The following is a 17,723-nucleotide window of genomic DNA, read 5'->3' on the forward strand; positions in this document are numbered from 1 at the left end:
CCAACTGGGGGTCTGTATGTGGGGGAGACAGGGCAGAAACTGAGAACAAGGATGAACTCTCACCGCCATACAATAAGAGAAAAAAGAATGTATATAACTGTGGCAATACATTTCTGTCTCCCAAATCATAATATTATGGACATGAAATTACTTGTGCTAAAGGGGAGCTTCAAATCCCAGAGAGACAGAAGAGTCTGGGAATATAAACTGATGACGACCTTTGACACTCTCACTGCAGGAATGAATGTGTCGCACGGATTTATGTCTTTTTACATCAACTAAAGAACTTGACCCTCAGACCATGTGGGGTCATCACAACAGAGACCCTAATCACAGGACAATAAAACAATCCTTATCTAAGAATTGGCCCAATATTTATGGACGTAACTGTTTATCACCCATGGTAATTCTGCTTCATGTCACCTGGCTTATCCATGGTTTTTCCCTTTTTTTTCTTTATTTTTTTTTCTATACTATGTTGTGCATAAATATGTGATTCTTCAGAATTTGCTTTAGTCTTTGCCTGATGAAGAGACGTATGTAGTCTCGAAAGCTTGCAATTTATTACCATCTTTTCAGTTAGCTATTAAAAGGTATCAACCACTGAGGACTCTCAATTCTAAATATTTTTCTATCTACTGGCTAACACGGTACCAAGATATATTTCTTTCCTGTGTTAACCTGTTGAGTTTTTCAAGCAGAAAAGTCTTCAGAAAACGCTGTGGAGTCATCTTTTCCTGAAGCATCTTTTGTGTTGTTTTATTAATTATGGCAAAAAAGCATCTTGTCAGCTTTCTTATTGACTTGTAAAGTACAGAGTATCTTCTAAGCAGAAAATTACACAAGAATGGTCAGGTCATTTTCTTAACCGATTGCTGTTTTTAACAACCTGAAGCAGAGGCTAAAAGATGTTCAAAAACCTGAACATGTGAATAGCAAGTTGTTTTTACATAGAAATGCATATGTTCATTCTTTGGACCATTTTGATAGGTTTTTCATGTGATTTCCGAGGCCAAGTCATACGTTGTGTGCAGATATCCAGTTTCTGCTCCAAAATCTGAGTAAATAGACTTAACGAGTTTTACAGGATGTTTTGGAGCAGAAACTGCACGGAAGCTGAGTAAAAACTCCACAAATCCTCCTAAAAAATGTGGAGGTTCTGCTCAATTTCTGCAAAAAGTCTCCGTGTGCACATACCCTTCTGGAGCAGGAACTGAGCAGAACCTCCACATTTTTAAGGATTTGGAATATGTGTATGTCAGGGAACGGCCTCAGGAGATCATGCTCTTATCCCACAGCTACCAAGTTGTCAAGAATCAGCCAGGGGATCCAGCAGATACCCCATCACTGCCACCAATTTGTTAAGAACCAGCACTCTGTTGCCTCCAATCGTCTTGACAATTTCGCAATTGGCTGACGATTGGTGGACAAGGCCCAGACTGCTTTTGCTACTAAGCAGGTTATTGTGCACTTCCCACTGAACGCATAGTATATACACATCCGATTCCACCAACCATTTATACAGGCCCACTGCCTGTAGATAAGCCCCCGATGTATCCTGAAAGATGAGAAAAAGAGGTTAGAATATACTCACCAAAGGGGCGGTCCCGCTGCGGTCCGGTCCGATAGGTGTCGTGGTCCAGGACCTCCCATCTTCTTACGATCACGTCCTCTTCTTCCTGTTGAGGGCAGAGCAAAGTACTGCAGTGTGCAGACACCGGGAAAGGTCAAAGAGGCCCAGTGACTGCGCACTGCAGTACTTTGCTCTGCCCTCAACAGGGCAAAGGTTGCCAGAGCTGCAGCGTGAAGACAAGAAGAGGATGTCATCGTAAGAAGATGGGAGACCCCGGACCGCGACGCCCATTGGATCGGACCGCCCCTGGGTGAGTATAATCTAACCTCTTTTTCTCATCTTTCAGGATTCATCGGGGGCTCATCTACAGCAGTACAGAATGCTGCAGATAAGCCCCTGATGCGGGTGGGTTTAGCTCACCTTCTATTTTGGGGGTGACAGGTTCCCTTTAAGGCCATGTTTCCGATCGTTATTTTAGCTTTCTACAGATAGGTGACATGGCATATCCAACTTTGGCTATCTGGCCGATACTAATTTGGGGCTGATTTATGCAACTTATGCATTACCTTCATCCTTGGCCCACGATGTCAAAAATAAATCTCTAATTTAGCAAGAGGAAGGGATTCATCCACAGACAAGTTGGAATATTTGTTTTTAGAGGATCTATATGTTCACTTTAATAATTTAATTCCCCTTTTGATACACATCTATGATACGATACACAAAAACATATCTCCCATAACTATAGGACCAACGCCTGTCACAAAAAACAATAATCATAACAGGATACTGGAGCCAGCGCATCTGACTGTAATTGTCCGACGTTGCTTTTGAAGACAGGAAACTTATTTACCCATCTAAAGAAAGTGTCACCTCCCAGCATCAGTGTCCAGACTTTGTGTCTGCTCTCCATCAGATAACCGTCTTTATTCCCTGTTTGAATTTTTGGAGGAATTGGGGTACGAGGGGGGTTGCATTATACCCTATGAGGGGGTTGAATTATACCCTATGAGGGGGTTGCATTATACTCTATGAAGGGGCTGCATTATATCCAAAGAGGGGCTGCATTATATGAGGGGACTGCACTATACCCTATGAGGGGGCTGCATTATACCCAATGAGGGGGTTGCAATATACCATATGAGGGGTGCTGCATTATACTCTATGAAGGGGCTGCATTATACCCAATGAGGGGGCTGCATTATATGAGGGGTGCTGCAATATACCCTATGGGGGGGGGCTACATTATACCCTATGAGGGAGCTACATTATACCCTATGAGGGGATACATTATATTCTGTAGGGGACTGCATCATACCATATGAGGGGGTCACATTATACTCTGAGGGGGCTACATTATATTCTGTGGGGGCTGCATTATACCCTATGAGGGGGGTTACATTGTATTCTATGAAGGGGCTACCCCAAGCCGTTACATAATTAAGACGTGTACTATCTTACATTATACCTTGATATTAGCGTGTTTTACTGCACAGTTGGTGGTCTTGTATTTATTTCTGTGTAGCTACATAGTGGGCCCCAAGAATGATTTTCTCTGGTGGGCCCAAGGTGCTCCAGTGTGACCCTGCCTCTGAGTGCTCACAGTCTTAGGGTAATAGCCAATGTTATTTTGTGAGGACATTTGGAACAGAAACTGAGCCCCTAGCCAAGCTTTGAGGCAAAAGTCCGCCAGTATTTTCGTGAAGCGGCTTTGCGTGGAAATACTCATGTACACATACCCTTAGGGTTACATTCATTTTCTCCCAGTAGCTGGGTGTTCAGTAAGGTGGTTGGGGGAAACTTTGTAACAAAATTTATCTGCAGATTAACCCTATATCTGCAGGTAAATACCATTTCCCGAGGTGACAGGTTCCTTTAAAATTCACAAATTACTTGGAAGCACAAAAATCTTTGCAGTTTACTTATTGTTAAAAACTCTTTGTTCTGGAGAACGGAGAATATTTCATTTTATCGCACACAGCTCGTTGCCCAGGTTACCGGCCACCTCGGCAGACTATCAGTGGTGGCCGGTCTCCTAGGTGAGGAGCGCTTCCTAGCTGTGTGCTATAGCTTGTGACCGCTGCTCTTCTTGCAGCAGAGTTTAGGCGCTGTGCACACATGCCGCTGTCACTCGTCTCTGGACAGTGAACTTCAGACTGATAGTGACCGCTGCAGCCAATCATTATGCTTTATGGTGGGTAGAAATTATTTTCTGTCATTTATTTACAGTGCAGTGCTATTCGGCGGTAAGAGTACTGTCCACTTCTGACCCTTCCTCCTCTGCTTTATGCCAGCCTTAGTATGTATGATAATCCCATGTCACGTTCTATGCTGGAAGCCCAGATAACCTTCCTCCCCTCCTCCCGACCTTCACTGCTGCACGTCGTCACTATGCACGTACTAACAGGGCGCTACGGAGAGGTAGAGGGCGCTGGGGGTCACTGGGAGTTGTAGTTTTCCGCTGTTCAGTTACTTTAACAAGTAATAGGTGATAGAGAAGTCAGAAACTACACGTCCCAGCATGCACCTCTACTGCAAGCAGTGTAGCGCTTCCGGCTCCTCCCCCGGCCGTAGCGGAAGCTTACTAGAGCTGGAGGTTACGGCCGCTGTGCAGTGTCTCCTTGTCTGCCATCATGTTCGGTCAGGCTGTGCGCAGGTTCACCACCTCTGCCATCCGCCGCAGCGGCCACTATGAGGAGGGCCCGGGCAAGGTACATGGAGGGAGCGAGTCATGGCGGGCGTTGTGTCCAGGTTTGCCGTGTGGTGGGGTAGACTGGCGCGGCCTGTGTTCTGTGAGGCCTCACTGTGTGGGGGGCGGTGAGTCCTGTCATGGCGGCCTCCTCCAGGGCTGTGTAGGATGCGGCACCGTCTGATATCACGGGCACAGAAGACTAATAAACTATTGAGGCTGATACTTGTCTGCAGCCCGCACTCCTGATATAAAGTGACGCCATTACTCCTGATAACCTGTAGGGGTTTCTTCAGCTTCAAAAATACTAATTTTTCATAATGTAGTGCGACTTTACATGTTCAGAAAGTAAGGGGACGTTCCCACGGTCAGTCATCGGCAGCAGCACATGCCCGGCGCATCCAGGGTGCTGCCGGCTATTGATCGCAGGGGATTGCCATGTGTCACCGCATCCAATACATTGTACAGGTGAGGAGAGATCGGGCGGTGCAGAACTGGTGGGCTACAGATGAGATTATATAGTGTTCTGTAGAGAATGGGCAACCAGTGTAATGACTGGCACAAGGTGGAGGCTGGACAGAAATGCCACCCTGGGGGAAAAAAGGTACTCTAGCTTTACCGACAGTACAGATATTTCTTGATGGTTGGCAACCCTGATCGGATGGTGTAGCCTGTTTACTATGTAGAGTCAGGACTGGTAAGGCTAGGTTCACATGGCGTTAATGGGTTAACGCTAGCGGACTCCGTTACATGGTGAAATTGTTGCAATTAATGCCATGCAACGGATCCGTTAGCGCACCCATTGACGGCAATGTGCTAACGGATCTCTAGCGCATGCCATTTTCGGCACGCGCTAGCGATGTCCCGTTAGTTTTGGATGGACCGCGGACGCTGCTTGCAGCGTCCGAGGTCCTTTCCTATCGGCAAACGCAATCCCTTTTGGGACATTGCGTTAGCGCATTCCATAGCGCTATGCGCTAAACGGACTGCCCTAACGCAATGTGGACCTAGCCTAACAAGTGTACTGTTGCAGGGGTACTCCACTACTTCTGTACTGATCCTTAGGACAGGTCATCGGTATCAGATCATAGGAGTCTGGTCACAAAGTGCATGGCGTGGAATGCTGCAGCTCTGTCCTGTGGATGCTGGAAGATGGGTCAATGCTATAAATGTCCTAGGATACCTGTATCTGGAGTTTTAGACTTGTGGAGCTTAAAGGGGACAATTTTGTGAAATCAGTGGCCAATCCTTTTTAAAAGGAACCTGTCACCAGGTGTGACCACTAAGAGTTACGGCCACTGCCTCTCAGGGCTTATCTAGAGCATTCTATAATGCTGTAAGTAAGCCCCCGATCTAACCTGCAAGAGAAGAAAAGTAACTTTTATTATGCTCACCTGCGGCACGGTCCGACAGGTGTCGCAGGTCTGGCGCCTCCCATCTTCTTGCGATGCCGTCCTCCTGCTTGCTTCACAGGCTCCCCGGCAACGTGCTCCTGTCAGGGTAGAGACCCCAATTCCAGTGATGTCACTTAATGGGCTGATTGCTGTAGCTTTGAGTTCCATCGAGTTCTCTGCTGAGTTCTGTATAATCCCGTTCACACCACTGGCAACTTTCCGTGTACACTGCATAGGCAGAAAGATGCTGATCAGTGGTGGGGTTGTACTTCATGGCAGTAGGTTTAATATTCCTTTAGTGATAATATGCTAACTGATTTTATCAAAACTCCAGGAAGTGACTTATCACTGGAATCAGGGTCTCTGACTCTGCACCATTCTGTTGTGATAACCTAAGCAATGTAATACCAGTGACTCTTCACCACCCCACACATGTACGCTGTCATGCTCTAATGTATAGCGTTGTTTTGGTTTCATATATTTGCCCTTCTCTCATGCTGTTTTTTTTTTTCATTACTTTCTTTCCAGAACCTTCCCTTCTCTGTAGAAAACAAGTGGAGACTTCTAGCAATGATGACTGTTTTCTTCGGCAGCGGTTTCACTTTTCCTTTTATCATTGTCAGACATCAGCTGTTGAAAAAGTAACGGATGATGCAGAGAATGTAAAGGTATGTGACTGGTGTAGGACCCTGGCTCTCGTGTGGTTTAGTGTATTGGATCCTGTGCAGCTCCAGTCCTGGCTGTTATAATCTAGATGGCCGTACCGATTGCTCCTCTTCACCATTTTAGTGTAAAGGTACCGTCACACATAACGATATCGTTAACGATATCGTTGCTTTTTGTGACGTAGCAACGATATCGTTAAGGAAATCGTTGTGTGACAGCGACCAACGATCAGGCCCCTGCTGGGAGATCGTTGGTCGCTGGGGAAAGTCCAGAACTTTATTTCGTCGCGTGTGACACCGATCCAGCGATGTCTTCACTGGTAACCAGGGTAAACATCAGGTTACTAAGTGCAGGGCCGTGCTTAGTAACCCAATGTTTACCCTGGTTACCAGCGTAAACGTTAAAAAAACAAACACTACATACTTGCCTTCAGCTGTCTGTCCCCGGCGCTCTGCTTCTCTGCACTCCTCCTGCATCCTGTGTCAGTGCCAGCCAGCCGGAAAGCAGAGCGGTGACGTCACCGCTCTGCTTTCCGGCTGACCGGCGCTGACAGTGCAGAGGAAAGCACAGCGCCGGAGGACAGACAGCTGAAGGTAAGTATGTACTGTTTGTTTTTTTTTAACGTTTACGCTGGTAACCAGGGTAAACATCGGGTTACTAAGCGCGGGGACCTCGGGATCGTTGGTCGCTGGAGAGCGGTCTGTGTGACAGCTCTCCAGCGACCAAACAGCGACGCTGCAGCGATCGACATCGTTGTCGGTATCGCTGCAGCGTCGCTTAGTGTGACGGTACCTTAACTGCAGGATTTTATTGAACGAGGCAGGTCACTGTTAAATGCTGGTGGGATCTGAAATTAAGTTGGAGGGGTCTTCCCCAAATCTAGGAGATCTCCTATCCATGTTATGGCTGATGACTTGCTGATCGCTGGGGGTACAAGTTCTGGAGTCCCCAGTCATATGAAGGATAGATTTCTGCAGAGCCCCATCTTGAAAGGAGCAGAGATGCTCCCACTCGGCCACTGCTCTGTTCATTCAGTGGTTATGCCAGATATGGCTAATCAGAGACTCGTTCCTGGGATTGCTGGGATCCCGTTCTTTATAGGAAAGCTATTGACCTGCAGATAAAGGGGTAATCTGCAGGCTAATAGCATTTTTAACCTGCCTGGCGGTCATACTTCACCGAATGCTGCAAGGAGCAAATTAACTTTATCCACCCCCCCCTAATAGTGTTCTCGTTTCAGTCACGGGGGGCACCCCCAGCCTTGACAAACAATGGTTCTGAATTGGGGCCGGCTTTCAGTCAGTACTCGTGGCGCGGTTACAGCCACCACTATGTAAACTCGGAGCAGTGACTGAACCTGCACCTTCCCTGTGACTGGTTCCTTTTAAACCCCATTGATTACAAGTTATCCACTATCCCATGGCTGGGAGATAGAATATCACTCTATATTTGGAAGACCTGATTAAATAAAGTGCAAATATCATGATGACATGTACTTGTTAAAGGGAACCTGTCACCCCGTTTTTTCAGATTGAGATATAAATACTGTTAAATAGGGCCTGCGCTGTGCGTTACTATAGTGTATGTAGTGTACCCTGATTCCCCACCTATGCTGCGCAATACATTACCAAAGTCGCCGTTTTCGCCTGTCAATCAGGCTGGTCAGGTCGGGTGGGCGTGTTCACAGCGCTGTTTCTTCCTCAGCTTTACGTTGGTGGCGTAGTGGTGTGCGCATGTTGAGGTGACTAATCCACTGTGGGCACGTGAACAAGGAGCGCGCGATCTGCGCTATCACCCCCTGTCATCGGTGGGGGCGGCCATCTTCCTGGGGCCGCGCGTGCGCAGATGGAGTGCTCTGCTGCACGGGGCTTCAGGAAAATGGCCGTGGGATGCCGCGCGTGCGCACAAGAGATCGCGGCGGCCATTTTCCCAAAGCCGAGTTTGCATCTCTTGTCTCTTGCGATCTCTTGTGCGCACGCGCGGCATCCCGCGGCCATTTTCCTGAAGCCCCGTGCAGCAGAGCACTCCATCTGCGCACGCGCGGCCCCAGGAAGATGGCCGCCCCCACCGATGACAGGGGGTGATAGCGCAGATCGCGCGCTCCTTGTTCACGTGCCCACAGTGGATTAGTCACCTCAACATGCGCACACCACTACGCCACCAACGTAAAGCTGAGGAAGAAACAGCGCTGTGAACACGCCCACCCGACCTGACCAGCCTGATTGACAGGCGAAAACGGCGACTTTGGTAATGTATTGCGCAGCGTAGGTGGGGAATCAGGGTACACTACATACACTATAGTAACGCACAGCGCAGGCCCTATTTAACAGTATTTATATCTCAATCTGAAAAAACGGGGTGACAGGTTCCCTTTAAACTAAAGCCTGTTACTCCAAGTCTCCACCCCCCCATCAAATACCATTCATTGCTTGTAAAGTTTTACCCTCCAATCGTTTTCAAATGGACTGAAGAAGTGATGAAACTGCTTCTGTGAACTTCCACCTGTGCCTGCAGTCCTACTTGCTGAGATCCTGGCCTAACGCTTAAAAGCGACCACTTATTCCAAGGACAGAAATGCGGTATACAACTAAACGGAATACCAAAATCCAAGTATTTGCTTCACCATGCCCTACAACCTAGAAATGCTCACTGTCCCTTTAGCTTGCATATGTTCCCATGAGGTCTTCATTTGGACATCTACAATGGAGTTAATGGCTCCGTCAGCCATGACAGATCTGTGACCACTGAATTGGGAGAGGGAGTACCGCCTCTTGCCTAACTGACTCTGTGGCTCTTTTTCACTGCTAGCCTGACACAACCTCATGCTAGGGCGACTAATCAAAATATCCACGGATGCAGTTATGAAGACGTACCTTCTCACCCGTTCCAGCTGCCACAGATCACGATTGTGGCTTGTGTAATGGGACGTTCAAATAAATTTGCACTAATTTGAATTATTTACTCTGTGTGAATTGCATCAGTAATTAGGATGTGGCTCTGCTCCCATCTATTAGGAGCCTCTATGGTAGATTTCATGGCAAGAGGAGCACGGCATGTCAGTAGTAACATCGTGTGATTGATCCCTCAGTTTCAGATGTATATGGGCTCTGCACTACCGATACACGCAGATTCTAACACGAGGACTGGAGAAATGCAGGTTTCCATACAATACATATGTGCATGTGATGATGACATGTAACTGTATGACAATTCATGATACTGTAAACGCTTTCTGATGCACATAGCCTTCCCTTAGGCTGTGCTCACACTTTCATCTTGACATTTTTTGTCCTGTTAGTCTTGCGGAAGAGACAAATGAAATTTACATCAAAATGATTAGTTGCATAACAGAAGCAGTGCGACCTTCTGGATTTTTACAGGGTCCATTTGGGTTCTGTTATATGTCTGTTCTTAAATGTGAAGAAAAGGTGCAGCATGCAGAACTGCATCTGCTCTAAAAACTAACAAATGATGATTAATGTTACACCTTGGCATGTGTGCAACAGGTCCAGTTTTGGATGTTAATCTGCTTGTATTCCATTCAGATATGTCCTTCATTTTGTTTTTATGGAAGTGTGAACATGGCCTTAGAGATTGTTTGTTTGCAAAATACCTAGTTCGTTTTGGGTTTTTTTCCCCCTCATTCAAAATATATATATTTTTTTTAATTTTTCAGGTGCAGTGGACCGTCTGAAGCAAGTCTAAATATTCCACCATGCTAGACATGGGTTGTAAATAAATTAATTACACAATTCTTCCCTTTGTTTCCTTTCTTAATGTATATGATTGTAGGGAAGTTGTCATGCTAAAATTGCTACTCTAATATTCTGGCACTGTTATGGAGGCAGATGGAGACATAGGTTTATGGGAGAGGTGCATGTCATTCAAATTGCTGCTCGTTTTTGTCTTAAGGGTCCAAAGGGTGGTCTTAAGTTAATGACAGCCTTCCCTGTATGGGCACGAATTCAAAGATAGGAACGAGTGGCCAACTGGGCCAATAACATACAGCGAGTGAAATGCAAGGTAAAGCATGTTCACACATCTCTTCATTTTTCTTTTCCCCTTTCATCTTTTTTGTTATCTTCTCCTGCGTGGCTTTTGTTGCATAAGTTTAACTGAAACCTGACATTTCTATCGGCTGCAGCAATCGCCAGCAGTTATAGTCTTCCAGAAATCCACTCCACCAAAATCTTCATAGAAAACACACAATAATTTTGCACTGTTACCACTTTCCTAAATAAAGCAAGTGTGGAAATGTTAGAATAGTTTTTTTGGGCTGTGTTTTCTAGCATAATTTGAGCAATGATTGAGTGCAGCTTTCTCTGAGAGAGGTGTCTGGTCTTATGTCTGAGCCATGTTTTTAAATTCCTTTATTCAAAATCTGGTAAATGGCTGTAAGTTATAAAAGTTCACAAGGAAATATTTGATTGTCTCAATTTTTATTATTTACAAAATTTTATTGCAGTCAGGGGTTATAGGACAAGTTTGCTCGACCGCTCAAACTTGTGAGCTTAGTAGGACCATACCTCAACTGTCAAATTACCTCATACCCAATTTGTTTTGATTGCTACAGGGCTTTGCTGGTTAAACGATTATTTCTGTCTTCAGGATTTATACCTCAAACTAATTGCATGGATATAAAGGTGTTTTAATGCTGCTAAAATCTTTACCTTGCACTTGCAGCTCTAGTCTGCCATTTTCGCCTCCTGTCTCTAGGTCACTCATGTTTCAGTAACTGGCAACAGAGACTGGAGCCAACAATGGAGATGTTGTAGGAAGGAGCAGGTGTTGTAAGTACAGTGCCCGCCCACTGCACTTTTAACTTAAGGTACCGTCACATTTAGCGACGCTCCAGCGACATAGACAACGATCCGACCTAAACTAGATCGCTGGAGCATCGCTGTTAGGTCGCTGTAGAGATGTCAAACACAGCAACTCCAGAACGATGCAGGAGCGATCCAGTGACGTACTTATCGTTCTCGCTGGTTGTTAGCTCTGTGAAAAAACATTGCAGTCATCGTTGCTTTTGCTGTCAAACATGACGAATCACGCCGACCTGACAACCAAATAAAGTTCTGGACTTTCAGCTCCGACCAGCGATGTCACAGCAGGATTCTGATCGCTGCTGCGTGTCAAACACAACGAGATCGCTATCCAGGACGCTGCAATGTCACGGATCGTTGTCGTTCTCGTTGTAAAGTTACTCAGTGCGAAGGTACCTTTAGTAACGTACAATCTCAACTTTTGGATTTCTCTAAAACAGATTTCTATAGGAAAGTTGAGGATTTACTCGAGTTAAGTTACCTTTTTACATACATGCTATTAGTTTGGGTATAAAATCTATGACCGGTTCTAATTTACGATCTTGGACATATAGGTACATCCATGGTCGCCTTCATCGGTTTGCTGCGGGCTATGGCGATGAGCCTGTAACTTTTCTGACACGTCAGCTGATTTCATCAGCTATGTGCCCCTAACAGCCGTGGGTGGATTTGCAATCCATCTGCAACTGTTAACATATTAAATACTGCTGTCAATCCTTATCGGCATTTAACATGATCGTGCCAGAAGGGCATCACAATCCCCTCCCATTGGCGCATGTGTCACATGATCGTGGGTAGATGATGGGTTGGCATGGCAACCTGGGGTCTGCAGGAGACCCCTGTTGTCAATACCGAATAGCTGTGAGCTCCACCCAGCAAAAAAATGAAGGGTTAAAGAGTCAAATCAGTTAAACCCTCCTAAGCAGTCTATATGGGCATGCTGTCATAGAAAATTGAATAAAATTATATCTGCTGTCTGAACTCACAGGGTATGTGCTGACGATCAGGAATTGGCAGCGCTTTGTAAAGTGCACATGGTTGCTGCGTCCAAAGTGCTGCCGTCTTTGAACACAGGTGAATTCGCATGTGTTCACTGAACCGTTCAAATTCACAGCATCCCATACAATTATGGATTAGTCTCCGCAAGAGAAATTGACATGTTGCAGTCTGGAGAGACACACTGCATGTCCGTCTCTGCAGGTGAGCCGTGGGTGTCTGTGAACACAGTGATAAGACAAACTGGCACTTCCAGGCTAGTGTGAACATTATTATTATTATTATACATTTTTATAGCGCCATTTATTCCATGGCGCTTTACATGTGAATACGGGGCAAATATAGACAAATACATTAAACATGAGCAGATAACAAGGCACACGAGTACATAAGGAGGGAGGACCCTGCCCGCGAGGGCTCACAGTCTGCAGGGGGTGGGTGAGGATACACTAGGAGAGGGAAGAGCTGGCTGTGCGGCTGTTCAGTAGGTTGAGGATCACTGCAGGCTGTAGGCTTGTCGGAAGAGATGAGTCTTCAGGTTCTTTTTGAAGGTTTCTATGGTAGGCGCAAGTCTGATGTGTTGGGGTAGAGAGTTCCAGAGTATGGGGGAAGCACGGGAGAAGTCTTGGATGCGGTTATGGGAAGAAGAGATGAGAGGGGAGTAGAGAAGGAGGTCTTGGGAGGATCGGAGGTCGCGTGTAGGTAGGTACCGGGAGACCATGTCACAGATGTATGGAGGAGACAGGTTGTGGATGGCTTTGTATGTCAGTGTGAGGGTTTTGAACTGGAGTCTCTGGGCGATAGGAAGCCAGTGAAGGGCTTGACACAGGGGAGAGGCTGGGGAATAGCGGGGGGACAGGTGGATTAGTCGGGCAGCAGAGTGTAGGATGGATTGGAGTGGTGCCAGAGTGCTAGAGGGGAGTCCAGAGAGTAGGAGGTTGCAGTAGTCGAGGCGGGAGATGAATAAGGGCATGCACTAGCGTTTTTGCAGTGTTGCGGTCAAGGAAAGCACGGATCCGGGAAATATTTTTGAGTTTGAACAAGTGTATACTAGGAGCAGCTACCTCCATATACAATAAACAAAAAAATGTTGCGCTCTGTAGCACTCTGTAGTGCTAATGCATGTCAATATGAAATATGAATAGCACTATTTCTTCTGCATACTAGCAAAAAACTGAGATGCTGTGCTAAGCGTCTGTTTTTTCCTAGTATCCAGAAGCAGTATTGCTATTCATATTGTTATACTTTGGTACTAGAGAGTGCAACTTTTTTTTGTTTATTGTGGACAGTGGGCATGGGATTTCTTGAAATCCCATCCACTATGCTGTAACAGCTGGATGCTGCCGAAGTACGCAGAGTCCAACCTGCAGTGTTTGATCGTCTGCACATACCCTTATTCCAGAGAAATCTCCGTTTTTCTTGTGAATAAGCTGTTGATCCTTCTGACAAATTCCCTTTCATGAGCAATTGTATTGCTGCTTCGGCCATAATTATATTATTCTATATTACCCGTTGTAGTCGTTCAACCTTGGCTATACATGTTCTGTATCACTAGTTCACAAACTAGATGGCAGTCCTGCTAGCCATGGGGTGTGAGAGCACGCTCCTCTTCATTGGCTGCACGGAGAGAGGTGGAGGGACATAACCAATTTTAAGGAGGTGGTGTTCTGAAAGACAGGATCAGATACTAGCCAAGCTCTGTTTAAATGATAAACTGAGTAATTTATTTACTTGGTTTACGATATGGATGCATAGACTGGCAAAATCCTATAGATGTCCAGTGATGCTGGGTCTGCAGAGAGCCATGAATGGAGCAGAGATGCCTTGCTTAACCGCTGCTAAAGGCTTTCTGCAACGGCTCCACGTTAGAGTATAGTGCTTGACATCTCGGTCAGTCCCATAGGTAATGAATGGAGTGCATGATGAGTGCACCTCTGCCCCAATCAGGTGGACTTCTGCAAAACCTGGATTGCTGGGTGTCCTGGGGCCACCTTCTCCAGGCACCCAACAATATCACTATGTGGAAAAGGGGTAATTTAAGATTCAACTATTATGTTGTTCATGGCATTTCTTTATAGTTTTCATTTTAGTTGTAATTTTCTTCCTGTTCCTTTTATGGTTCTGATTAGAAATATTGATGCAAACAAATATTAACTAGTAATGTTAGCTTGTGTCTTCACTATGAATTATTCATTGTAGTAATCGGTCAAGCAAATTTCCAAGATCTACGGTACTATCTTCTGAGTTTGTGACCTTTAAACATATTGAGCCGGCATTCAGAACCCTGTAGTGCACAAAGATCTGTTGACTTTTGAGTTTTGGGATCTGGGTCTTGTTGCATTATGGATGCTAAAATGCAACCACCTAATTGATATTTGTTTTGTGCTATCTGAGAGAAGATGAATTATTGATATGACCACATAAAGGGAATGTCATGTAATTTTTGTATTTGAAAACTAATGGTACACTGAAATAGGGCAGCCCTTTGAGGATTTGTAACTTTTATTTCTCTACATGGCCCTGTTGTGTTGCTGTAAGCCCCGGGACAAACGTATTTCCGCAAGCCGGCATGTCAGGCATATGTAAATGAATATTCACCCCTCTGGACTGATTCTGTGAGACTGCTGGAGGATCGCTTCGCAATTCTTGTACTGGTCATCTGCTCTCCTGATCTGAGTAATGGTTGCATAGATTAACATGCTGTTACACTCAAGTCAGGAGAGCAGATGACCAGTCCAAGGATTACGCTTTGATCCTCAGGGCGAGTAACACAGCAGACTAACTGCATCCAGTCAGTGATGCCGGGTAGTTGGAGTTCATTAATTTTGTGTTTCATATGCTTGACTTGCAGTGCGCATGTAAATGTCAAAGGAATATTGACACACAATCCTACCATGAGATGCTTAACTTTACAACTAGTGACTATAATTTTGTCCTAGGATTACAGCAACACAAAAGGGCGATATACAAACGTAAGTTACATACCCTGAAAGGGCAGCCCAAGCCCTGTTTCCGTATACTATTTCTATAGTACACCTGACAGATTACCTTTAACGCCTTTCTGACATCAGGCGTCATATTCTGTCCATGTGCCTTGTACCTATTTGACCATGGACGGAATTTTACGTCTGAGCGATTTTCACAGACCGCTCCTGGCACTTTAACCCCTGAAATGCTGCAATCAAATACGATCATGGCATTTCGGAAGCTGGCAGCACCTCTACCTTTGGATCGGAGACCCCGCAGCGTGACGCGGGGGTCCCAATCGTTGCCATGGTGACCCGACGGCATCCGGGTGACCAGACCTAGCAAACTTGCTGATCATGCCCAGTACATAGCGAATTTGTGGGTGCAGACCTGATAGTTTCTGCAGCATTGAGATGCTGCTTCATCTCCATTCTGTAGAAGCAAAAAGACTAATGGGAGTCCCGTGATAATACACATCAAAGGTAATCTATTGCCTGTAGTGGGATAGAATGGCAGACCATTCAGCAAACATAAGATTCAAAATTTTTGAATCTTTTGCAAAAAAATTATTGCATAGTGAAACAAAATCTTGAATTTTAATTTTTTTTTATCTCTCAATATGTGAAATATAAGTACACATTTGGTATTACCACGTCTGCAACGACCCGACCTATAAATCTGTCCTACTAATTACCGTATTTTCCAGACCATAAGATGCACTTTTTCCCCAAAATTTTTTGGGAAAATAGGGGTGCGTCTTATAGTCCGAAAAATACAGTAACTCCTTTAGTGAACACCATAATAAAAAATTGAATTAAAAAAAAGGGCAAAAATCATACCGCCGTACAAAAAGTGTAATAAAACACAATCAAATAGATGGATATAAATACTGAACCGCTGAAAAGTCATTTTGTCCCGCAAAAAACAAGCCATCATATAGCTCAATCAGCGGAAAAATACAAAAAATTATAGCTTTCATAATAAAGCGATGCAAAAATAATTTTTCCTATCGCCACGACATCACCTTATTGAGGGGAGATCCGCCCACCAGAACAGGAACCTACAGATTAAAGAGTTGTCCCCCTCGCTTCCTCAGTTGGGTTCCTGTCCTGATGGGAGCCTGTGGAACAGTCGTACCTGGGTCCAATCAGCCTCTGGTGTCTGCGGGAATGGCAGAGCCTTGGATCCCAGAAGCCACATTGGGGGTGCTCTGCCTGTTCAGGCCTCACCTCATCTGATATGGATGGCGCGATCCCAGTGTTCGGATAGTGCCGCCCTGGGTCGTGTGGGCGTGGCACAGGTGGAGGTGAGGCTCCCTGTGTTCATCAGGAGGGGCAAGCATCAGCCGCATTGCACCGTATGCAGACCATTTCCGGTCGGCTTCCACATGTGTGTTTTGATAATGATGCGCCCATGACTCGGAAGTTCCTGCCCTTCACTTCTGTGTGGCTCCAGGGAGGTGCATTGTGGATGGAGGAACAGGCTAGGGTCACATTGCGTTAGTGCAATCCGTTTAGCGCTAGCGGATTGCGCTAACGCAATGTTTTCTATGGGGCTGCGGTCGGGGTCGCGGTAACGTCCCCGCTCTCGCAGATCCCCGATCTGCGAGAGCGGGGAACGGACCGCGGGCGCGCCTCGGACGCTGCAAGCAGCGTCCGCGGCGCGCCAGGAATCACCGGCGCGTCGCTAGCGCGTGCCGAACATGGCACGCGCTAGTGAAGCGCGTTCCCATTAGCGTGAATGGGCGCGTTAACGGCCGCGTTGCACGGCGTTAATTTCGCCGTGCAACGCTGTCCGTTTAACGCAATGGGAACCCAGCCTTAATCCAGCACAATGCGGCAGGCTGTGTGCCGAAAGATGTCTTCCCCTAAAGATGTTGGACAGTACTCACTACCGAAAGAGGTGGTTACCATGCAGCAACAGTGGCTGCTCTAGAGGGAGTGACGCCACTGAAGCCAGAAGCTAACAAGGTCGGCAAACAGCTGGGGCCTCTAAATCGCATGCTGTATCTTCACCTCCTGAACAGGTACCCTTGCTAACAAGCTTCAGATGGTGAGTACATAAAATGATCACCTGGTAAGCTGAATCACCCTTCCGTTCTATGTGTTCTCAGGTAAAGAAATCTGATAAAACCAATCACAAACAATGTGCATTATGCACAGAGCCCCTACCTGACACCTATCTAAAAAGGCTTTGTTAGTCATGAATATACCAAACTCTGGAGGAGGAAGCTCCTGTAGGTACATCTGATATTTGGATTACGAAGATTTTAGGATTAAAGGTACCGTCACATTTGGTGACACTGCAGCGATCTAGACAATGCCGATCGCTGCAGTGTCGCTGGAGAGCTGTCACACAGACAGCTCTCCAGCGACCAACTATGGGAAGTCCCCTGGTAACCAGGGTAAACATCGGGTTACTAAGCGCAGGGCCGCGCTTAGTAACCCGATGTTTACCCTGGTTAGCAGCGTAAACGTTGCTCCGACCAACGATGTCACAGCAGGATCCAGATCGCTGCTGCCTGTCAAACTCAACGATATCGCTAGCCAGGACGCTGCAACGTCACGGATCGCTAGCGATATCGTTCAGTGTGAAGGTACCTTAAGAAGGCCTGG

General features: G+C 46.1%; 1 protein-coding gene and 1 non-coding gene across 2 annotated transcripts; both read left to right on the plus strand.

Annotated features, from left to right (window-relative positions):
- The first annotated feature begins 4,124 nt into the window (after positions 1 to 4,124).
- COX7C (cytochrome c oxidase subunit 7C) lies at positions 4,125 to 10,076 on the plus strand. The gene is made up of 3 exons (XM_069751328.1): positions 4,125 to 4,284; positions 6,185 to 6,324; positions 9,999 to 10,076. The coding sequence occupies exons 1-2, from the start codon at positions 4,207 to 4,209 to the stop codon at positions 6,299 to 6,301; spliced, it is 195 nt and encodes a 64-aa protein (XP_069607429.1). The 5' UTR covers positions 4,125 to 4,206; the 3' UTR covers positions 6,302 to 6,324; positions 9,999 to 10,076.
- On the plus strand, positions 9,499 to 9,562 carry LOC138660500 (small nucleolar RNA Z39). The gene has a single exon (XR_011317892.1). It is a non-coding gene; the product is annotated as a small nucleolar RNA Z39 (small nucleolar RNA).
- Positions 10,077 to 17,723: the final 7,647 nt, after the last annotated feature.

Source organism: Ranitomeya imitator, chromosome 1 (assembly GCF_032444005.1).
Source record: "Ranitomeya imitator isolate aRanImi1 chromosome 1, aRanImi1.pri, whole genome shotgun sequence".
In the NCBI taxonomy this organism is placed as follows: Eukaryota; Metazoa; Chordata; class Amphibia; order Anura; family Dendrobatidae; genus Ranitomeya; species Ranitomeya imitator.